The following is a 24,852-nucleotide window of genomic DNA, read 5'->3' on the forward strand; positions in this document are numbered from 1 at the left end:
TGATATATATTTTACAGTCTGTACTAAAATGGTAATTTGTAGTTTCATAATACAGCTTTCAAAACACATTTCTGAGACGCTGATATATATTGAAAATTCAGGGAATTTTCCAGAAAGTTGAACTATGTGCTATTTTGAAATGGTATTTTTCCCCTGTGTATGCATCTATTGTTTTCAAATCATCTTCAAATGTCAAGGCAAAGATGAGTGGTATCTGAATTTCTAACATCTACATATTATTTAAATGGAGAGGATTATTATAAATAAATTAATAATTATTATAAATTATTATAAATGGAGCTGCTATGGGAGGAAATATAGGGGTTTTAGCCTTCAGAAAATCACTCACCCAAAATTTAGAAAGACATAAGAAAATTAGAGGAGCAGAAAATGGCTTAACATTTTTAGGATAAATTTGGGAATGGATTTCCGGAATTAAAGAACTGATCTGGAGAAGAGAAAAGAAGAAAAAGAAAAAACAAACAAACAGAAAAAAATAGTTAAGAGAAAAGGGAAGGGGAGGTGTTAACATATAATTTAACCATTTTATTTGAGATTAAGGAAATAATTTTTCTATTAGTTAAGATTCTGGACTTTCTCCTAACAAAAAAGACAATCCTTCCTTTCTGTGAATTATTAGAGTTGAAAGGAACTGTGAACAAATGAATAGTGGTCTAAGCATTATGCCACACTCGAATTTAAGGTAAAGAATTTTGGAACTACTGTGATTGAAAACAACATTCAAGCTACTCTTTTGCTAATTGTTTTGCTATTCACATATGAAGATCTTTTTAATTTGGCAGCAGAAGTGTTTATGTGTTTATTGGCTCTTTACCTTTACCCAATTACACTTGTTCAACAGCTTTTTAATGGTCTTAGCATAACATAACCACTTTGTTCTCCAGCATCTGGAGCATCTCTACTCCTGATGCCACAAATGGAATTCTTACTCTATTAGTTTATAAGTGATACTGGTTTTGTATCTCTGTGCATACCTGAGAAATATCAATGTCCTTTATATTTATAGAAGATGTAAAATTTCATTTAGTTTTTGCCGGTAAAACAGGATACGTAATCATTTTATATTAGAATTTTGTCCCATTTTGCAAGTTCAGATTCATATCTACTGTACCTTGCCTTAGTAACTAGTTCTCTCAAGAGGAAAATCTAGATGAAGAGGAATTATTTAAACAAAAAAAAACTTCAAGCTGAACTGGTTATATGATCACATCACCATGCTCACTGAATGAGGGCTATCTTAGCTTGATATAGTCCTAAAGTGTTTTACAATTGATGACATCTCTATTAAAAATTACCAATCATCTGCTTCTATGTCCATTTATCTCACTTTTAGTCTCATTTACAAGGAAAATCAAAACCTGTAAAGAGTTTTTTTCTGAAACTTAGAGTTATGATTGTTTTGAGATTTCTGATCAGTCAATTTCACTGAAATTCTAGTTGTTTAGTTTAGAAATCTAGTTGTGATAATTCCCAAACACCTTTATAGATAGAAAGTAATGAAGTTTTAAACATAAATGGGATGATTTTATGATCCAAACGAAACATGAATAATGTCAGTAGCAAAACTTTATCTAGCCGTTAAAAAATGTCTTCAAATTTGGATCTCATATTTTCTAAGTTCATTTTCTAAATTGGCTAAAATGTATTTATAAATTTTACACAAATTCTGCTCACCTGAGCTTGTATATGTTTGCTTCTTTCTTTAGTTTTGTATTTGAAAACATCTCTTTCTTGACCTTATCTGTTTTTATGGTTAAACAAACAAACAAACAAACAAAAACATTTCCACTATTTAACTTCTATCTGTGAACAGTAAAACATATATACAAAACAAAGTGGAAGAACTGAAGATGACAGGATTGTGTCTGAATATACATAATGTATCACACATTAAATATAATGAAGTGCTCAAAACATAACTATTGGAAACAGTTACATTTGTCATGCCAAAAAACATCTACAAAAAACATTGTGTCTATGTACTTTCTACAAACAAAACTTCTACATCCATGGTGAAGCCTGAAAATGTAACTAAATAATGACATTTCAGTAGTTTTTTGTTTGTTTGTTTTGTTTTTGTTTTTTAAGTTCTGACATGTTCTGAAGCTTTGATTTATGCAGCTAACCAAGGGAAGTGAAATTTCTTGTAACGGAAAATGCATGTAATGAACAACTGTTCCAAGCAACAGCTTCACCCCAGCAGGTTAGATGGTCCCAAAAGTATTTTGCTCCTTTCTGTGAGTTACTAGAGAAGGAAATGCTACATCATATATTATTTCAGAATTAGTTTGGAATCTTAGACCCATTCAAGTCAAAGGAAGATGAACTTTTACATCATTGGGACAACAAGAGTTTTGTGCCAATAAAACAAATATATATAAGCAAACATAAAGGGAAGTACATGGGAGGGGAAAAAAATATTTATTTATTTATTTTTTTTATACAGACCAAGCTTGAAAAAGAATAGAAAGCCAGGGAAAATTGTCCAAGTAGAAAAAAAATGAGAATATGCCAAAATAAATCTGAGAAAGAAAAGGGAAAATTCAGTGTCGAGTTGTCAGTGACACATAATTTTACTACTTGGAAATGGAAACTATTAAAAAAACCACCAAGCCTATATATACTAGAGTGGAATGAGAAAATAACTATGTTGAAAATGTTGCAGGAAAGTTTAAATACCTTATTTGGATTAATATTCACTGCAGGGCACTGTGGAAGTACTAGCCTGCGAGCTGCTCCTTCGAACCAGCCTTGAAGAAGCAGCATTGTTGGAGACTATAACACCAAAAGAGATGGTGTTGGAAAAAAGTCTTAATTTCAATTGCATTAAGTAAGCAAATGCAGATGGTATACACTGAGAATTCTGAGAGAATTTAAGAATGAAGCCAAGAAGTTTTAATAAGATATATGAAAAATGTCAATAACATATATGAAAGATGTCAAAAAAATCAGTTCTTTAAAAGGGCGCATGATAGAAAGAATATGGTGTGGGGAGGGCTGTTTGTACTTGTATTTCCTGAATTTTCTTGCATCTGATATTTAGTTAGAAACAAAAACAGTATTTATTTAAAAACAAATACATAAATCAAAAATGTGTGAAAAAATCTTCAGGATAGACTTGAAAACATTAAGTAGCCAAGATAAATGACCACATCTAGAGAACCTTGGAGAATGAAGGCTAGAGAGCTAGCCTGCATTCTGATGCAAGGGAAATTCTGTATAGGAATTAGCAGTGGGCATAGCTCAAGCCTGACTCAAGAGTAAGTCATATATGTGCAGTCCCAGTCCTGAAAGGACTTGTATACATGCTCAAAATTGTGTGTATAACTGTTCGCAATAGTGACTTTACCACTATATATGATACTTCAAAATGATGTGACATTACAGAATACCAGTATGTTATTTCCAAATACCAAATTATTCAGTGTAATTTAGAACAAGTTGATGAAAATAGAAAATAGAAGCTGGGAATTGGCATCTTCTTACAGATAACTAGCGGTAGGACAAGAGGGAATGGCTTCAAGTTGCACCAGGAGAGTGTGTGTGTGTGTGTGTATCATGGCGAGGGAAAGAAGAATTCAATGATCATAAAAGAAAAACATACATAGTACAGTTTGGTAGCTTTGAAAAGAACTGTAGCCAATCAGCAGCAGAGTGGTGTGCAGTCCTATGGAAATATCAGCTCAAAATTTAATGTCAGAAAATCAAACAAAATTTAGCTGTAGTAAAAAGGGATAGAAATTAGTCTTAAAAATGTGAAAAGTATTGTATAATTTAATGATATACTGAATGCACAAATTAATTTACAAAAAGGATTTTAAAAGAAATAGAGTAGTTGTAGGACAGGAAAACAGCAGGTAAATAGGAATAGTTCCATGCAAGAAACCTGATTAATAAAAATTATATTGGACTACTGCATTGCACAGAAGATATTCTGAAAGTGACCATAATAAAATTTTCATAAGAATTGTAACACAAAGCCGTTGACAGCTTTACTAATCAACTGCAGAGAAAATCAATTAAATAAAATTATTTTTATTAATATTTTAAGTATATGTTTTGCAAAAGACTGCAGAAGCTTATGAAATCCTGTAGCACTAGGTAATACAGAGAGTGTTGACTTAACATTTACATGGGTATCATAATATTTGCTATTATGTTTTTTATAGCTATAATAAATAAGATGGAGTTTTCATTCTTTAGGGTTTGTGCTATGCATTAGACTAGGAAAAAATTGAACTATAGGTGTGTTCTTGCATAATGTAGCATGAATTGCCTTCTTTCAGGGTCTTATATCATTCTTGGAAATATTCTATATTTGTCAGAAACAATGTTGAACTAGCCTAAGTATTAATATAATCAAATACAACTGTTACTTTGCTCTTGAATTGAAAATAGCAGAGAGAAGTCAGTGTTTTTATTTCTATGTTCTGTATGTACTTGATCTTACTTCAGGACTTACTAATTTGTTTTTCCCATTTTTACTGAAATTCACAGTTTTCTGATCCAAGGACTACTTACTTTTTATTTTATTATCTTGCGTTTATGCAGCCCATTTTGCTCCCATAATAGATTATATAATATTATTTTCTAATTATACACTCTGTAATCTATCACAAACACCAGAAAACTGAAGTTATTTCCAAAATTGTAAACAGCTCTATTCCTATATTTTTTTAATTTTTATTTTTTATTTTTACCAAGTGTAATCTTTCTTTTGCATTTACACATGGAAGTAATTCAAAAGAGATGCAAGATCAGCTGTCACAGTATCGTAATGCTGATTTCCAAGCTTGATTTATGGAATAATTAAAAAATTTTCACTAGTAAGTCATTTTCGTGTGTGTTTTAATTAAATCGTCTTTGAATTAGTAAAACACAGAGCTAGACTGAATGCTGCTAATGCTGCTCCATTTAAAAATTAGGGTAAATACTGTAGCAGAATATGTCTGAACTCACCAATTGTATACTTGAGGCTATTGCTCTTGTTTACAGATACTTTTCTATTACTATATGTATGGAGCTCACATTGGATCATTGATTGTCTACCAGAGGACTATGTCAAAACATGAAAGAATCCTCCTTAGTCTTACTGGAAACCAGGGAAATTTCTGGCAGAGCCAGGCACTGAACCTGATTGGAGATGGAGAGGAAGATTTCCAAGTCATCTTTGAAGGGATAGCTGGAAAAGGTCCCAAAGATGGTGTAGCACTTGATGACATCACATTATCTAAGGAGTGTTTACCATTCCAGGAGTTTTTACCAGCAGAACCCACAACACTGCCTCCAACAGGTATGTTCTTGCTAGAGATAAAACTGTGCATGAATGTATGTCTCTAAATTCTGAAACAATACATAGCAGTATTGTTTTAATTTCTTTGTCTCTCCTTCAAAATAAAAATGGAACACATCTCTTGCTAATGGCATGTTGAAACCAACATGCTTTTAAGTAGCTCTTTGAAATGCTGATGAAGTTATTTTCGTGAAATAACTTTTGTGGTATTAAGTTAATTCTTATGAATCTGTGGGACATATGTTCTGCCAAGTATGTTTAGACAATATCCTGCTAATTCAGTGGGATTTATTTATCAGTATTTATTTGTAAAATATAGTTATTGTAAAATAAAGAACTAAGAGTAGGACAGAGCCAACACACCCATCTTGTAATAAGGTCAGTAGTAAGTACATAGGAATGGCTCTAAGGCTTTTTGGTTAGTGGGAATCTGTACTGAGAGCTGGCACCATACATATCTTGTTCCCTTGTGATATGGTATCAGCATAGGAGCTATTATTTGCATTAGCCTCACTTACTGCACAAAGGAAATAAGACTCATAAAAAAAAAAAAACAAATTATAAAGTTCTGATGGGCACAGATCCCACTATCCTCAAAGTAATAGCTGCCCCTAATAGCACTGATGATATTCATTAACAATATTTCCTTGGATGGTAAAGGAGAAACTCTTTCTGACAGAACAGAACAAATCTCTCTCCTTCCACATCTACCCTTGCTGAAATTTAAACTCCCAAAGTGGAATTTGGGAGATTTCCTGGGCCTACTACAAATTTCCTGCATAGCTGTGGCAAGCCATTTTATTTAGCTTCTCTGTCTTTCTGATGAATAAAACAAAGCTAATATTTCCCAATGTCGAGTACTGGGAGAATGGATCATTAATTTATGTGAGCTGCTTTGCTTTGTTACTGCTGCTAATGAGTAGCCTTCCCCTTTAGGATATCATTAAGCACTGCTCAGGCACTGGAATATACCACTGATGAGACTACATCAAACCTAAAAAATTATACTGTGCTTTGTCCATTAGATAAGCAGGAACGATGTGGGTAATGGTTTCCAGACATATGCTGAAAAATTACCAAATCCTTACAGTATACACTATTGGCTCTCTACTTCTGACAAAAACAGTCATAGATATTTATTGCAAATGAGATTTGTATTTTAAAGTTCAGTTTTATATGAATGTTACCCCAAGAGGAACACTAGCTGAGATTTCTGATTTCTTATTTTTGATGTTTTCAGACTCTATCCACTTAATGGTAGATGTGAGTCCCTGTGGCAACATAGGAAACTTTAAAAGCTTTAGTTTTGATAGTAAAGGATGTTCCAAAATACTTTTATGATGTATATAATAAAAAAGCTACTAAAATCTCAGGAAAAAGCCACCAGAGACTGATTTCTTGGTGTAGCTCATCTAAGATGTACTTTGTGAACTTTGTAGATTCACAACACTTTAAGATAATGGTCTAAAATCATCCTTATAACATACCGTCTTTTCTATGTCAACAATTTTTACTTGTCCTGGACAAGAATTTACATTAACTACTGAGGCTTCCAACTTACAGCAACTAATTGGACTAGGTGATCTTGGAGGTCTCTTCCAACCTAGATGATTCTGTGATTCTGTAATTAACAGTGACGTCTGTTTGGATAACTGCTTGAAATGGGGGCTTAGAAATCAGAGTATGAAATCTACTCCTGCATACAGAAATGTTCTGTACAGTAGCAAACTGGGGGCTATGCAAAGAGCTCTGATCTAACTATATAACTAGAGACAGTTAAAATGGATGTGGTGATCAGATGCAGAAATGTGGACTCCTAGACTTCTCTGTTTATATGCAGAGACAAAAAGGCTTTTACCAAAAGTGAAACACTTATATCTATTGCTCAAATTTGTTAAAAGTTTCTGAGGATGCAGAAGATCTGTTTTCTTGTCTTTAGTTGGAGAGAATATTGGCTAAGAAAATTGAAATGTTTTATCTCAGAGATTCATAGTTCTTGGCATCTATTTCCATGACAATGCAGAATTGATATGGACACTTATTTATCCATCTGATTAATATGCTCTCTCTTCTATATTTGGATATTTGTTTCCTTTTTTTCAGGTCTGGCAAAGAAAGTTTCCTTCATTTTAGGTACTCAAAATAGCACGGTGAATAGCAACTGTCCTAATGCTTTTTACCCCTTCTGTGCACCCAAATGAATTTTGCTATTCAGCACTTTTTGTTCTCACTGTTTTAAGAGCTTGCTTTGTAGTTTTTATGAAATACCTGCAATCTGCAATTGATTTTCCACTAACTCAACAAGCCACATGGAAAAAAAAATAATACTATTCTTATTTGTTTGGTTATTTATTTTTAATTCAGAATTTACTGTATTATGTCAAGCAAGATTATTCTGAGTCTTATGAGCAGTAACAAGGTGTCCTGTGCTTGTTATTTCTGCACACAGAATGCTATAGCATGCTACGCAATGTGTGTAGTGTAAGGACTAAACAGAATAGAGTTAAAAAAAATATACGTATCTGCACACCCGGGACAGGGATTCTGACTTTTCAGAAGGATTGTCCCCTGACTGTATGCCAACTCTTTGAAGTTCTAAACATATACAAATATACATTGAATGGGGGGTGTTTTTCTTCTGGACAAATAAAAAGTAATGCTTAAAGGCTGAAAGAGTGTGCTGGACAACTAGAAAAAAATCATTTTCAAATTTAGCATTGTCATTTTCTGTAGACTGACAGCATGCTGTAAACTGTCCTCATGATGCTACTTAGCAACAGTGATGCTGAAGTGGCAAGTCAATGAGAGCCACTTAAAACACTGTGCCTGAGAAAAAATAAGCATCATTTTAGGCTGGCACTTATCAACTCCTCACTCTATAAATAGAGTATGGAAGAATATCATGTTTTGCTTGTGTCCTGCAGTGGTGCTGTGTGTAGCCCATATCACCCTGGCTACTTTCCTACCACTAGCAAAGTTTCTAATTTCATTGCTCATGAACTTTTCTGGTCCTTCAAGAGTAGACATTAAAGAATACAGCCTTGTCTAAGGCTGTGGGTTTCTTTGTTTTTAAGCAGGTTTTTGAATCGTTCTAGTACAAATGTCTAATTCATAAAAAAAAAATAGAGAGAGAGAGATTTTGGCAACAAATCTAAAGATGAAAATAAATGCAAAGGAAAAAAAAATGTGTCATTGAATCAGATTTGCCAAAATCGTTTTGAGATATTACCCCCAAATGCATGTAATATAAAGAGCAAGAGATGTTGCTTAAATCACTCTTGCAGATAAAAGGTTTGTAAAATCTTACAGACATATTAATAGAAATAACCTTGGCAGTTATTCTAATTAATATATAAGAAAAATCACATTTTATGCTTCTGTGCATAATGTGGTGTCCTACAGAATAGAAGGAAAAAATGTCTCCTTATGTACAACAAATTGAATAACAAAGAATTTATATCTGCCTTTGAAGCAACCAGTCCTGACCATTGTCTGAGAGAGGAGGACATTAAACAAATAAGGTAAAATATTTAAAGCACTTTAAAACCAGTGATGGGGAAACAAACAAACAAACAAACAAACAGTAAGCCTATGAAGAATACTCATAACTTCTGATATGCTCCTGAAGTTTTGTAGACAGAATATACATATATAATATAGAGGTTTACCTATATATATGTATAGGCATCAATGTTCTCAGTTAAACAGACTTTTGATAATTTTACTGTCAACAGCAATTTTATTTTATTTTTTTCATTCCTAATGTTGTAAATGTGTTATTAGGAGTTCAGGTTAGGATTCATTTCTGTTTGCAGTTTTCTCTTAGTTATATGTGTACTCTTTTTATTACTTAAAAGTGAAGTAAATGCTACTGTTTTTATTTTACACTGGAGAAGCCTGAGGCAGTATGAGTTACTTGCCTCAGGCTGCATAGTGAGTCAGCGACGGAACCAGGATTAAGGTATAAGGAATCCATCAGAGTTGTCCCTTGGAAAAGGTATAATCATCACAGATTCTTATTGCAAAGGAAACAATGTGTTCCCTATCTCAGTTGATGGGGGCTCGAGCTAGTCAACCAAAAACTAGCAGTTAGAGTAGATTTTTATGCTGCACTTTTGCAGGTAACTCAACAAAAATGAAAAACTAAACTAAAATTCTCAATTATAATGCTGACATGTTTAATTTATCAATAGAATGTGGCAAAACATGTTATCTGAAACATCACAGTGGATAAAGGCTTTCCCTGCATTAGGTAGACAGAGACGTGAATTAAATGCGGGTCTGTGAACTCAGCAGTCAGAGCAGAGCCTAGATTTGTCCCGTAACTGATTACAACTCTGGAAAGTGGACAGAAACCATGATTAATGTCATCTAAGGTCCTTGGAGATAGGGCACTGTCAGCACTTGTTTTTCTTTTTTGCAGAACAATTTAAAATCTCCAGAACTTTCCTTAGCTCTTGGGCCTCCACAGATGTGTTTCTGTGAAATGTGTCACAGAACAGTGGGGTAGTTTTACTCAGCTGGGCAGCTGAGCTCCACAACTGCTGTCTCACTTCTCCCCTCCTCAAAGGAAAAGGGGGAGAAAATACAGTGTAAAGGGCTCAAGGACTGAGATAGGGACAGGTAGATCACTCACCAGTTATCGTCACAGGCAAAACATCCTCACCGTAGGGTGATTAATGTAATTTATTGCTTATTACTAACAGACTGGAGCAGTGAGAAACTAAAAGCAAACACCTCCCGCCCCCCATCCACCCTCTTCTACCTCCTCCCCCCAACCAGCACAGGGGAATGGGAAATGGGAGCTGTGGTCAGTCCATAACACTTCATCTCTGTCACTCCTTCATGGCTTTGTCTCCTCCACTCCTTCACAGTCACTCTCTGCCCCACGGGATGCCATCCTTCCCAAACTGATCCTGCGGGGGCTGCCCACAGGCGGCAGCTCTTCAAGAACTGCTCCCACACGGCTCCGTACCACAGGGTCCATCCCCCAGAAGCAAATTGCTCCAGCACGGGTCCCCCACGGGCGGCAGCTCCCCCCAGGCCCCCTGCTCCTGCGTGGGCTCCTCTCCACAGGCTGCAGCTCCGGCCTGGGGCCTGCTCCTGAGGGGGCTCTCCATGGGCCGCAGCCTCCTCCAGGCCACATCCACCTGCTCCACCGGGGGCTCCTCCACGGGCTGCAGCGTGGAGATCTGCTCCGTGTGGGACCCATGGGCTGCAGGGGGACAGCCTGCTCCAGCAGGGGCCTCTCCACAGGCCGCAGGGGAACTTGTGCTGCATGCCTGGAGCACCTCCTGCCCTCCTGCTGCACTGACCTTGGGGGCTGCAGGGCTGGTTCTCACTCCTCGCTCTCCCAGCTGTTGTTGAACAGCAGTTTTTATTTGTTTGTTTATGTGTTTGTTTGTTTTTCCCTTTCTTAAATCTGCTCTCACAGAGGTGCACACAGCTTTGCTTATTGATTCAACTCCAGCCAGCAGCAGGTCCCTTTTGGAGACAGATGAAACTGGCCCTAATCACACATGAGGCAGCTTCTTAGATTCTTCTAAGCCACACCTGCATTCAAAAACCTTGCCACGTAAACCCAACAGAAACAGTCAAATAAACAAATGTCAGGTCAGGAGAAATGTTTTTTCAAGGATAGAATGAGTTTCTTAAGCAGCAGGTGACACAGCATGTTGAAATGGCGAAGTGTGATTCCTGATAGTATATTTATAAAGGAGACTCCCTGTTAAAGAATCCCACTCTTATTTTCACCTTACCGGGAAGACTAAGTTAGAAGATTTTTTTTTTTAGTATTTTAAACTTTTCCAGGACTGTAAGTGATGCTGGCACTATTAGCTCGGGCCTTTCCTTATGTGTTACATACTCCATCTGCAAAGCCTGCTTCTGCCTGGGTAAACCAAGAACATGAAAGCTCTAACCCTTTACATTCCAAGGACTGACTAAACGATTCCTCTTACTAGAGTCTAGATATTATTTTTCTCTTACACACATACAGGTAGAGAAATAATGCTGCAATATAGGATATTCTTAGAAGTATAAAGAGTGTAAAGAGGGTTTTTTTTTGGTTGTAGTTGTTTTTGTTTTGTTTTCTGAAAGAAAAGTTAAATATCACAGTATCTAACCCTAGTTTATCTTTAGTGAAGTGTATCTTTGTTGGGCTTTTCAAATATCTAGATATTCTGGAACAAGATTTCCATGTGTGGTTAAGCCTGCAGGCATGTACATATTTCTTTTCTCTCCCTCTCTAATTGTAGCAACAATTTGAAGAGGCTACTCAACACACATTATCAATAGTTAATCCAGACTGTGTTTTACTTCCTCAGTCAAAGTGTTTGCATTTTCAGTATTATACATATCAGAGAGAAAACAAAAATGTTATTTTTCACTAGGTATTTGTAAATGTTATTTGGAAGCTCAGTTTATATTTTGTGCTTTACATTAAGGAAGAGTAGAGTCACTTCACTGCACAGCTTCATTTTCATTAGGGGATTTATTTTGTTCTCAAACTTTTCAACAGACTATGTCTCCCAAGTGGAATGATACTGTAGCTCTCAGAAAAGATACCTAACCTGCCTAGTTTGGGGTTTAGTGGTCAGGTAGATAAAGTTAAATAAGTGGTATAAAGATGTGTTAGCAGTCAAAATGCTCAAGGCATTTCTGAATGTGGAAATACCATGCTCAACCGATCAAAAGTCAGATCACCTAACGTGCTTCACACAGGCAGAAGAGATTGAAGAAATGGAAATTGAGAAAGTGCTTTTTGATATGTGGAAACTTCCAGCTAACCCAGAACACAGACAAAGGATATGTCACCAATAATCATAGAAGCTGTCCTCCAGAACAAAAAGGTGGAAGGACTGAGGTCACATGCTTTTCACCAAGCGCACGCAAAACAACAACAACGAAAAACCTGTAGATTTTCCTTTTTTGCCAGACCAGGTAGGAAATATGTTAGTGAAATGGAGAGATGAAAGGTTCTTTCTCTGCCTTTCCATTTTAGTAAATACTTATTTGTTTGAGGAAATCCCTCATATTGTTGTGTTGCATTTTTAGGTCTCTGAGTGAAAATAAAGTTGGGGCAAAGGAGAGGGATAAATAAAACCAGCTTAATGTGCATAATGAATCTTTACAAAAAGTAAATCCAAATTTTATAGGCTTATATAAGACTTGAAATATTTAGGGTGGGATTGAGCTCCAAGACTTAAATCAGATGTCTACATGTGATTCAATGTGTTATGTATCTAAATTCCAATTATAGACAGTATACTATATTGCTCTTTTGCTGCCCAGCCACTCAGGAGAAATCTCTGTAGTGCTGACAGATGTGTAGCAAAGGATACATGGAAAGCCTATGCCCTCAGGTGTAGCAGCTGCTGATGAGGAAGAATATTTTACATATTCTGAGATGCTCTATGAGTGGGGAATCAAATAAAACTCTAGGTTTCTATTTTAGCTTGATGTCATCACTCTTTGAAATCCAATGATTATACCAACTAGATCCCAATCAGTTTTAATGGGAATTTAGACACAGCTTGCCTACACATGAGCATAAATGTCTATCTTTCTGTGAGCTGAATGTTATCTAAGTTTTTTATTTTAGAACTCTTTTTCACATACTTGGTTTTGTTTTCATCTCCTATCAGTCTCTTTTTCCTACACTTGTTTATACTTACCAGAAATTATTTCTGATTTGCTTTGTTGCTAGCTTAAGCAGAAATGACTGCCAAGTGATGTGACATTGAGGAGTTAAGTTGACAGCTTCAGAGACTATTTATCATAACATTGGTGCAGCATCTCATCTGGGATGTGACACACATTCCTTTAGCTGTAGCTTAAGCAGTTGTAGGGTGGCAGTGCATGAGGTACTCTCCCTCTGATGTCTGCTTCTGGTCACGTTCAGTGGTTGCAACCTACCACTTGGAGTGGCTGTATTAACATTTCCCTTTTTCATACATCTAGCAAAGAGATGACTTTTTTTTTTTTAATATTATTATTTTAATTTGTTCTCATTAGAACCTTCTATTCCAATCTTCTCCCTTTGAAATCCTCTTGCTTTTTTATCTGCTTTTGCAGGGTGTCACTTCAGGCCTTCAGTCCCTCATTTATTTCTGCTCTGACCAGGTCAAAGCCATTTTTGCATACAGAACTGCAGTAACATTGCCCCACACCTGGATGCTGCAGTTATTCAAGACAGACATTAAGGAGACACTAATTTAGATTCAAGATGCTAATTTAGATTCAAGACATTAAACTCAGACTGAATGGTCTCTGGCAGGTAATACTATGGAAAGTAACACCTCCAATATTACTGTGCAAATTACTTGTGGACATATAAGGCAAATTCAGGGAAGGAAAGCTCAAGGTAAAATTTCTTCAGTTGCATTAATCCACTATTACTCAGATGACAGATGACAGGTATGGTGTCCACATGCAACAAGGTTCATGGCAGGGGCTGAGGATGATGGTTGATACCAGACTAGTTGCAGAGAAGAATATAAAAATTCAGAATATTGGCTTTCAAATAATAGGAATGAAGAGGTTAGGGTTAATTTATAGCTGGTATGGGAGAAGTCCTTCAAACATGTTTTCCTGTTTAATTTGCATTTGCTTTGAAGATCTCTCTATTTCTTTTAAGGACTTTAATGCAATTGAAATAATGGTAGACTTTAATATCTTTAATATTCTGTGTGATTTATCCCGCACTGCCTTTTTTTTTTTTTTTGCAGATACCTAGTATTGTAGTCCTTTTTTTTTTTTCCTAATCTTGGTAAAGCGTTTATGAATTTTCTGCATAAAGTTTCAAATTTATGACATCTTTACCTTAAAGCAATTAAATCTCAGGTATTACATCTCAGCTTGAGTATAACTAAAGAATAATTTAAATCTTTTGTCAAATAATAGAAGAGTATTATTTGACAGAAAGATTTCCAGGGTAATATTTGTAGTAAATGTTATTCTGTAAAGCCAAATTAAATTACAAGGCCTGCTGATAGCACAATAACAGCCAAATATCTTTCTTGTAATAGCTGTCTTTGCAGTTGTGTACAATATGATATTTTCCCATTCTCCATTTATTACGTGTTTTTTAAGGAGGTATTGGTGATTATGCAGGGTTGCATGAAAAACTTGTTGTCATCCAATAAATTTAAAGTTAACTTTACTGCTTTATTTTTATTGTTTTTCATTTCAGACCTTTTCACTGGTTGAATGTGTGCTTACACTTGTTGAACAATATAGTTTATAAGCACATATTTTGTTCAGCGTTATACGGAGCACTTTGTGTAACTGGATAGAGAATGAAAAAGCATTAAAAGATGTGATATCACAAATTATTTTATTAGACTGATAAAAGCTGACTTAAGAAATGTTTTTCTACAAAAAAAAAAAAGCAATCTATTTTATGTGAGGAACGTGCGGATGATTTAGTACAAGGTGTTGCATTAAGAAAAAGTTTCCGTCAATTTCAGTGAATGAGACCCAGAATGTCAATGTATTTTTTTTTTTATAAGAGTAGTCCTATCTGTGCTATCTTAAGTGAACATTTTGTCTCCCTCCTTATACAATTAGGAAAAGATCCCTTCTGTACCAGAGATATTGCTGTTCTGTGCCAGGCAGGGCCAGAGATGGATTCATGTACATCAGACAATTTACTCCCTCTGGAATCAATTTCTGTGAAAGATTCTTACATGATTCTGTATAGTGACTTTTAGGAGACATTCAGATGCATCCAAATGCAAATTCCCAAGAGAATAACTTCCAGGTAGATGATATACATCGGTCAAAAAGCTATTTCAGTCATGAAGTTAAAGTAGTAAGGCTGCTTTAACCAAAGGAGATCATAATTCTTGCCTTCTGTCCTTGAGGAACAACCCAGGACTGAACTCTTGAATTCTGAGAGAGGATTGGCACCTTAGTGGAGATAAAAAGTTCTATGAATTAGAACTGCTAATTTGAGAGCTTGGTTATCAAGTTAGTATTTGGTGTTGTAGTTCCGTACGGTGCATACAAAGCATCATCTACTGATTTGTCAATTTGGAAAGACTGAGAGATATATTTTGGATGCAAAAAGAATCTTGAATTTGGATTCTTAACTTCGAACTAATGAGACCTAATTCATCACACATTAGAATGACACAGGATTCTAATGACTTTGTCACAGCCATAGCTATAGAATTATTCTTCCATATATTGAAGTTGGCTAGTGCTGGCTAGGCTTCAAAAGAATATTCTGAGAAAGTATTTAGCTTCTGTGGGACTTGCAGGTGAAAGTTTGGGTCAGATAAATATGAGTTTTATGAGTATTGGTCGTTAATTTTCAGATCTATTTATACTTTTTTGTTTGCTTGTTTCCCTTACCTTCCTTTCTCAGCAGAGAACAGCTGAATGGCAGAGCTTGCAAACGAATGAGTGCATCTGAACTGATCATACGTAAATTTAGGCTAGATGCTAAAAATGTTCCTTATATAAAGACCAAAAAATCGTGTTCTGGTAGCAACAATGGAGAAAGTTACTGGTTATATTGAAGGAAGAGGAATTGCTTGAGGTTGTTACCTTTTATAACACTGAACTGGCCTTCGTGATTTGAGTGTTTTCTTTTAAGACCCAGTTTCCCATGAAGTAGAATAACACAGTTTCATGAGGGCTCTCTTTCCAATCATAAACTTTTCTGCTCTTTCCTTGTTCAGTCATTTGTTAAGCTTGTGTGCCTCAAAAAGTGCCGCTATAGATGAATGCATGCTGAATTGAGGTACAATTAATAGAGCTATCGTCGCTCTGGGAAATAAATCATTGTGCTAGGTTGGAGGATATAAATGGGGGTAATCAATAAAAATTGCTTTTGTCTTAATGGTTTTAGTGATAAAATATATTGTTCTGGAGAAACAGAAGGAGCAGAACTACTTAATCACATTAGGAGATGTTAACAGTACCAGTGATATTTGGAATATACAGGTTCCTAATACAACCTTTACTTGCAGAATCTCACCTCAAACTACTTAAGCTAACTTCATAAATATAGTTTTCATCCTCTTCAATTTCATTGTCTAATAACAAACATGACTGTTACACAGAGGAAAGGGAAAATCTGACTATATTAGAAGGTATATGTTTCTTTGAGATACTGAATGATTAGAGTTGGTTGGTATCTTTCCCTTTCACAAAGCATAACACATTTTTCATTTTCCTATTGACCTTTCTAGTGGAGGCTCAAAGGTATGTGGAAGCCTGGTCAAGGCATCAATAAAATCTTTTAATCATCTTGTTCTCTTCAGCTCACTATAGCATTCTGTCTGAGATAGATAGAAAGTTCTGTAATATCATATGGTGAATGCAGTAATCCCGAAACTTATTCGTTCTGAGCAACGAGAGATGAAGGATTTATAGGTGCCATGAGATTCAGTTTAATCAGTTTGGGACTTTTTTAGTTTAGCCTACACCTGACTCTTACTCAAGTATTGCTGAAGAGTTTAAATAGAGCTGGTTTTAAATTCTGAAATTGTTTATAGGATTTCTCACCAAATTATGTTTACTGCAGTTCTGTACATCCATCTGTACATCACTAAGGATATTTCTCTGAGGTTTCCTTTGTATTTTACATGTTTATATTGTTGAATCTTAACACTGATTAAAGTGTTGAGATTGGTATTCATAATTGGTAGTGATCCCAAACTAATAATACATATACGTTATTCAATATCTTCCCCTTTGAACACTGGACTTATGCCAATTTAAAGACTTTTCTGAACCACCTCATAGCGTCTAACTTGTTAATGAAAATATCAGTTCCTGGAAGAGAATTCTGAGGTCTTAATATAATCTTGAGGACACTTAACACTCAGTGACTATTTTGTACTTTACTGCTTAAACTATGTCTACTTCCATACTGTTATTTACCAGAAAAGGTGTTCCTAAAAGCAGTTTATTCTGCTCCTTCTAGATGAGGAACCAGGGGTGCTCAGATCCTGGGACTCCATGTCCATCACTTTTTCTCACCTAGGTCTGATCCAACCAGGAGAACATCCTCTGGCCTCAAGAGTCAGGGATGTGATTGTAAATGAGAGCTGGTAGGCCAGGCTTTGTGTGGGACTTGAGGGAAGCATTTTCCACCTGTCACTTTTACTGAGCACAGTCCAGCAGCTCTGGCAAATTGTACAAAACAGATTCATCAATGCACTGCAGGTCCCCTTACACCGTATGCTTTGGGCAACAACTTGGAGTACAGTGGAGAATGTGAAGAGATCACATATTCCAGTTCAGCTAGATCTCTCCTCTGGCTTGAGTTATAACATCATCAAATACGTTTAGATAACTGACTGCCAAGCTTTCCTTTGGTGTTACATAAGTTCTCTTCTGACCTATCGCAGCTGTTCAGAGTTTGTGCACAGTATTGGTCTGCACTAGACACCAGGAAATGGAAATTAATATTACCTCCTTCAACCCTATAGCAAGCAAATAGCAATTAGGTCATTAAACTGGAGGTCATAACTAAACCACAATGGGCTCTAAGGCAGAGATGTCATCAGCTACTCATCACTCCTGGCTTTGATCCAAACGCTGTAACAATTAGCTGCTCGGGCAAGGTTTCAGTGTACAGTTATACAGCACAGTTTAGGTGACTTGTTGAGCTGTACTTGTAAAGCACATGCTTCAAGTTCAAGTCAAGCCTGGAGGTCTTCAGAAGGCAACTTTACTGGCTTCATCCCAGAGCTGATGAACCAAGATATCCTCACGTGAGCACAGGGTGTTTTTTTTCTGACTTGTGTGGTGGAGAGAGCATGGAGGTACAGAATGAGTTTAGGCCTTTGATATGAGAATGCATATGCAAAACCAAAATACTTAAATATTTAAGAGTCTCAAATAAATAAAATATTTTAAAGTGTTGAACATATTTAAGTATTTTGGATTTTGTATATAAGCAACATTTTTTCTGCTTGTGTTCTAGCTAAGGAGTTCAAGCTGGGAATATTTAGGCTTAATGTATTGCAAACCTAAATTTAATTTCATTTTAATTCCTTTTATTTTCTAGGAGTTGACTCAAGTAAGTGATTTAAGCTTTTAAGATCAGTATTTAATTTTTCTCAAGGTAGTAAATGCATATGATGAATACTATTTTTTTTTCTGGAAAAAAACCTTTTGCTTACAAAGTACACATGGATTGCTTTTCTGTCTTTGTTTCTTTGTCTTCCTTCAAGAAGATAAGTTCTAAATTTCTGCTTGGATTTGTAAAGGGAATATTGTGTATAAGATTTGCTATATTCCTGTTCACATTATCCATAGACAGCAACTTTCCTAGGGTTTCCTTTTTATATATATATATATACATATATATATATATATATATGAGACTTAACCCACCCTATTAGAATAATCATTAAAACATGCTAGTGTCTTGTTTTAGTTTTCTGGCAAGGAACAAAACAGTCTTAATGCTATTTCAATTGAAAGAGTCTCTCTTAGTGAACCCAGGCATATGTTTCTTCTGATTTACCAGGATTTACCAGAAGAGATTCACTGAGAATTTCCTTTTAAGCTGACTTGCTAATATGTTTTATAGACCAAATATGTTTAGAATTACTCAAGCAACATGAGAAAGTATGTGTTATTTCTACTGCTTGACAGTATTAGTATTATTAGTACTATAGTACTAATTAGTATTATTAGTATTATTAGTACTGTAATAATGGAGGAGATTAAAATAGCCAATGAGAACTCCACTAGTCAAAAACTGTTGTTGTTGTTTTTTGAGTGAATGCATATTCACATACACCTAAGCACTTTAGACTGATGCTTTTATTCTTTATAATAGTGCTTTTAGATTTCCCCTGTCCTGCCTATGGTATATCCAATAAATGGAATACGAAGAGGCTCTGATGCCCACCATCTTGCCATAAGGTCCTCTTATTCTTGAGGATTTCTCATAACTTTAAACACAGCAAAGCACCTTAATGTGTCACAGAATTGATATGTCTTAAAGTATATGGAGTGGAGTGGCAGTTTTACCCTGCTGGGCAGTTGAACTCTGCCACAACTTCATTCTCGCTCCCCCTCCTCAAAGGAATAGGGAGAGAAAGTATGATGGAAAGAGCTCCATGGTTCAGATAAGGACAGGGAGGTCACTCACCAACTATTATCATGGGCAAAACAGACTCGGCATAGGGATATTAATATAATGTATTGCCTATCACTAGCAGACTAGAGCAGTGAGAAACTAAAAGCAAATTAAAACCACTTTCCCCCATCCACCATCTTCTACGTCCTCTTGCCAAGTGGCATGGGGGAATGGGAAATGGGGGTTGCGGTCAGTCCCTAACACTTCATCTCCGCCGCTCCTTCAGAGTCAATTCTGCCCCTGCTCCACGTGGGGTCCCTCCCACGGGATGCGGTCCTTCCCGAACTGATCCTGCAGGGGCTGCCCACAGGCAGCAGCTCTTCAAGACCTCCTCACCGTACCATAGGGTCCATCTATCAGGAGCAAACTGCTCCAGCACGGGTCCCCCACATGTGGGCGGCAACTCCCCCCAGCCCCCCTGCTCCTGCGTGGGCTCCTCTCCACCAGCTGCAGCTAAGTGACTGGCAATCCCTTTCTAATGAGTAACAATAAAGTACCAGCAAACAGAACAAAGCAAAAATTGTAGATATTTCAGTACTCTGCAATCAGTAGAGGTTAGGAGGTGGAATAGCGATAGGCTACCTTCCTGCTGGATTTTTTGACTGTTAGTGATTCTGAAGATGAATATTACTGGATCTGATTATTTGAATTGAATCTTCTTGTGTTTACATGTGGAAGCAGAAACGTAAGAAATCAACTGAGAAAAACTTAAAATTCAAAGTTTTCCACTCAATCCAAAAAAAAGCATTTCTGAGAAAGAGATGATAATGTATAGTAGGTTTAAAGTCTTTTTTTTTTTATTATTTCCAGCACTTCAACTTATGAAAGCCTTTAAGAATTCTTGTAAATTCCAAAGCTTTGCTTTTGAAGCGAGATGTATTTTTCACGTTCCTGTGCTGTTCCTGTCATTACTACTATGCATCATCAACAGAGCACTTTACTCTGTGTCCTTCAGTTATATTGGAGAGATGTTCTTGTTAACTTTTTTTTTTTTTAGTGACATGCAATTCAGCCAATAATGTCAACTCGGAGCAAGAATAATAATACAGTAATTGTTGCAGGGGAAAAAGTAAAACAGAGATCTAAGTTATCCAGATATCCCCTTTTCCTGGGATGTCAGACTTAGTCTGCTGATTAATTACTCTGACCTCTATACAATATTATAGTTCTACAGGAATTCCAGCTTTGATTTAAGAACAGGTATATTTCTAGCCATGTGAGTGCAAATAAAATATTTTGAAGTAGATCTAATTTCTCTAGCCTACTAATATATTATTCTGAGAACTGACTATTCCCATTCATATGAGTTGGATTTTAGTGTGGAAAACATAGATAATACAACTAAATACAAGCAGTTTAAGAAGTACTGGTTTAAAAACTTTTGGAATATGCTCATCATCAATCAATTTCCTGTGGTTCTAAAGCAAGATTTAGTTTCCTGGTGAATTTAAAGCAATGCTGAAATACCATAAGATCTGAAAAAGAATCATTTAAATTATGAAAATTAAGTGTTAAATACTTATGACAAGTGACATTGCTAGTGTTATCCCACACACAATCAGTTTTGCAATTTTCTAGGCATTCTGATCTTATATATTCTTATCAGTTTAATTATTATACTTAATTTGTTTCCAGTAAGAAAAGTTCTATAGAAGCCCAGTTTGAAGAAGATTGGAATCTCATGGAGAAATGTGAGATTTTCATCTGTATTTGTAGAAACTTTAGGCATGGATTAGCATTTTGTTCATCTCTTATACATTCTTATAATTATATAAGCAAGTTAAGGTATGCAACTGTTCTTTGACTTTTTAAGCCAAAAAACATTATTATTAATACCTCAATTGACCTCCTCTTAAACTGACTAAGTTTTTATCTAGTGAATTTCAAGAGTTATTCAATAATTTCTAGCTGAACTAAAGCACGTTTCTAGGGAAAAGTTTCAGTCTTGATTTAAAGACCTTAAATGATGGAGAATTTATCACAGTCCTCCATTATCTGTTCAGTAATTAATTAATCTCTTTGTTTTATTTTGAATTTCACTAACTTCAACTTTCCAACACTGGATCTTGTTGGGTTTTGGTTTTGTTGTTGTTTTCTATGAGATTAGTGCTTTCTGTTAACAGAGTACTTTATAGGTTATTAACAGGTATATTAACAGAGTTTTATAGGTAATTACAAAACATGATAAAGATATTTCTTAAGCTTGTCTTTGATAAATTACATTAATTGAGCTCCATGTGGTCATTCAATGTAAGTATGTAATCAGACAAATTCTGTAGGAACCTTTCATGGCCATTCCAAACAAATATGACAACTTTTTTTCATCAAGTGAAAATTAAATGATGATAGTTTTTTTTAATTATTTGTTTTAAAAAATGAGAAATTAGATACATTAGATACAAATTAGATGCAAACACTTTGTAAGAACTTGTAATGGATTTTCATTGTAAAGCTATAAATGGTATTTTAAAGAAAATTAGAAAAGCTGATGCCTGCTTAAAGGAAAAGATGAAGATAAAACCATGGTGAAATAAAAGACAAAGTATATGTTGTGGAGGAAACAAACAACTGGTAGAGAATTTGAGTGATTAAAAATATAGTACCTTTGCACGTAAGGTTTTTCTGGACATAGATGTAGGATGATCATCTAAAGATCTTATGACTTTTTAAATGAGAATAGAAGAAAACAAGTTCATATCAAATGTCCCAATCTTCCAAAGGAAACAAAAGAATAAATGAAGGATGGTTTTGCATCAGTTTATAATACATTTATGGAGTTCACCTGTTTTAGAAACTTATTCATAAAATGCTAAACACTGTTAGCTGTCCCTCATCTGTACAGCATTTTTATTAGTAATTATATGACTTCTTTAATTAGTCTAATGTCTATATTTCCATTTTATCCATGTGCAGCTGGTTCCACAGTTGTCATGTGATGAGTTTTTTCTCCAAACAAGTATTTAAAAGTAGCATTTTATCTTTTATATATATATATTCTTTAAAATTTAGGATTATATACTATTTACATTTAATTTAATTTATTTCTCACAAAGAATAAGCTATCTAGATAATGATTGTATGTTCAGGTACTCAATGTCAGGATAAATGCTATGTCCTCTGATCAATCGTCGTCTTTCATTTTGACCCACTGGTAGTGAATAGAAGGACCACAAATACATCTCTAGAATATAAAAATTTCAAATAGATCCCTGGAAGTGTTCAAGGCCACTTTAGATAGGGCTTTGAGCAACCTAATCTAGTAGGAGGTGTCCCTTCCCATGACAGGGGGGTTGGAACTAGATAATCTTTAAGGTCCCTTCCAACCTAAATCATTTTATGATTCTGTGATTTCCTAGGACAATTCCTAGCCAATAAATCAGTATATGCATTGACTAACTAGAAAACCTTGGCTGTCTGGCTTTTTTTGCTTGAATTTGTCCAACTTACCTTTGGAAATACACCTCAAAGGGAAACGACATACTCTATTGACTTCTTATGAGCAAAAGTTTGTGAGCCTTTACTAATGTTCAGTTTCAAAGAAACTTCCTGAACATGACCGCATTGACCATTACTGGAGAAATATGACTTTTGCTGTGAACTATTTATGATCTCCTTTATGTTGAGTGTATATTAGGAACTGTCTGGGAAACTATTGAAGTGAAAATATTTAAAGAAAAGATGTGGGAAAACTGGATAAAAGAGTACCTAAATAGTTTGTTTTTATGAATAAATAATTCTTATTATGTACAAAGACAGATAACTTTCACATTGCTGAATGTACTTCATGTCCCAAGTGCTTGTACTGCCCTTGGGAAAACCTGAGCTCTGGATCTTTGCTGAATAGGCTAAAGTACATTAGGCTACCCACATATGTGAAGAAAAATGTATCGGGTTTCACCAGTCAAGAAGGTTTTGAAACTCAGGTTTTGATGGTCTCTTTGCATGGTCTTGAAGATGTAAATGATAAGTCAAAACTTATAGTTAAGATATAGTTTGAGTTTAAGTCACAATGTGAATATCCCCATAGAGTCACACTTCTTTGTGTGACTTTTACAAGTTCTTTGAACTCCATTGCCAATGAAGCTTAATTCTAGTAATAATTTTCTTTGCCTGGGAAACAAGTATTCTGTTGAAGAATTTATGTTTTTGCTTCTTCTTGTTGTTGGTAGTGCAAAGGGAAAAACCCATGGCTAACCTCTTTGAACTGTTCTTATTTGGCAAGGGGTAATGGATCATGTGAGGTATTACAGTAATATAACATGAAGGGAGTGAAAAATGTTTTCACAAAATAAATTATTTCCATGAATTTATATTAATTTTCTTTACAGAAAATATATATACATTTAGGAAGGATTTGTATGTACTGAAATGTGGTGGGTTTGTTTGTTTGTTTGGCTGGTTGGTTGGTTTTTATGGACTTATTCAAAAAGGGAGTCTTATGCTGAGGACAATGCAGAACACAGCTCAGACACAACCTAAACAAGCAGTGAAGTTAGTACTAATGACATAGACTGATATAAAAATTATCCAGCTCATAGAAAAGTCCTGTTATGGCACAACAGATGGTTTCAAAGATTACAGAATATTTTCCCCCCTCGGGAATTACTTCTTTGAGGAAACAAACCATTCTTGACAGAGTTAGAAGTTTACATAAATAACATATGCAGATGCTGTTTCTTAATATAAATGTATTTTCCATAATTCATTGCTGTTCTGCTTCAATGCTACAATGTAAATACCATGTTATCTTTATTACTATTCTAAACCTTTTAAAGTTCATTGATGTAGAAGATTAGCCATACTCTATTTCTGCTAGTAGGATTATTTTCTCTCTTGATGTTTGCAGGAGCAATTTTTTCTCACAGTCTAAGAGAAACACCTTTATAATTAAAGGTTATTATTGATTGCCCTAATTAAGTATTTTAAAATATAGATGTTCCATTTATTAATTTTGCTCAGGTCATTTAAAACAAGGGGATTATTGACCGATGCAGCATTTTTCCTCTTTTGTATAAGTTCTCAATATGGAGATTATTGATCTGAAAGACACTAAGAGATCCTTTGAGTCCATTACAGTCTAGTGTGTTATTGTAATTAGTACATAGGGGAAAAAGCCTACATGCTAATAATTTTTTAAGAAACACTGTTCAGATGAAAAAATTACTGAGCCTTAGGTAGAAGTCCCTTTCAATTAATTGTCTCTATTACACCCACAATAATCTATATAATGTTTGCATTCTTTGGGTTGAGAATAAAAGTAGAGAGGAAAGGAAGAGAGCTCCAAAAAACTTTTCTTATAGTTGTTCCCTGCCCAGTTATAATGTCTTAGAAATATGGCATTTAAACAGAAAGCATACAAACATGCTGTGGAAGTACATCCAGAAACATGTCACGTTACAGACTCAGTTAGACAGTGTAATATCATTCA

General features: G+C 35.3%; 1 protein-coding gene across 1 annotated transcript in view; it reads left to right on the forward strand.

The window, feature by feature from the left end:
* MALRD1 (MAM and LDL receptor class A domain containing 1) overlaps positions 1 to 24,852 on the forward strand; it is a 266,757-nt gene that overhangs the window by 102,689 nt on the left and 139,216 nt on the right. The window contains exon 25 of the mRNA XM_083826051.1: positions 5,017 to 5,314. Within this exon, the coding sequence (XP_083682177.1) occupies positions 5,017 to 5,314 (298 nt within the window). The remainder of the gene's footprint in view (positions 1 to 5,016; positions 5,315 to 24,852) is intronic.

This window comes from Anser anser (assembly GCF_964211835.1).
Source record: "Anser anser genome assembly, chromosome: 2".
NCBI classification, from domain to species: Eukaryota; Metazoa; Chordata; class Aves; order Anseriformes; family Anatidae; genus Anser; species Anser anser.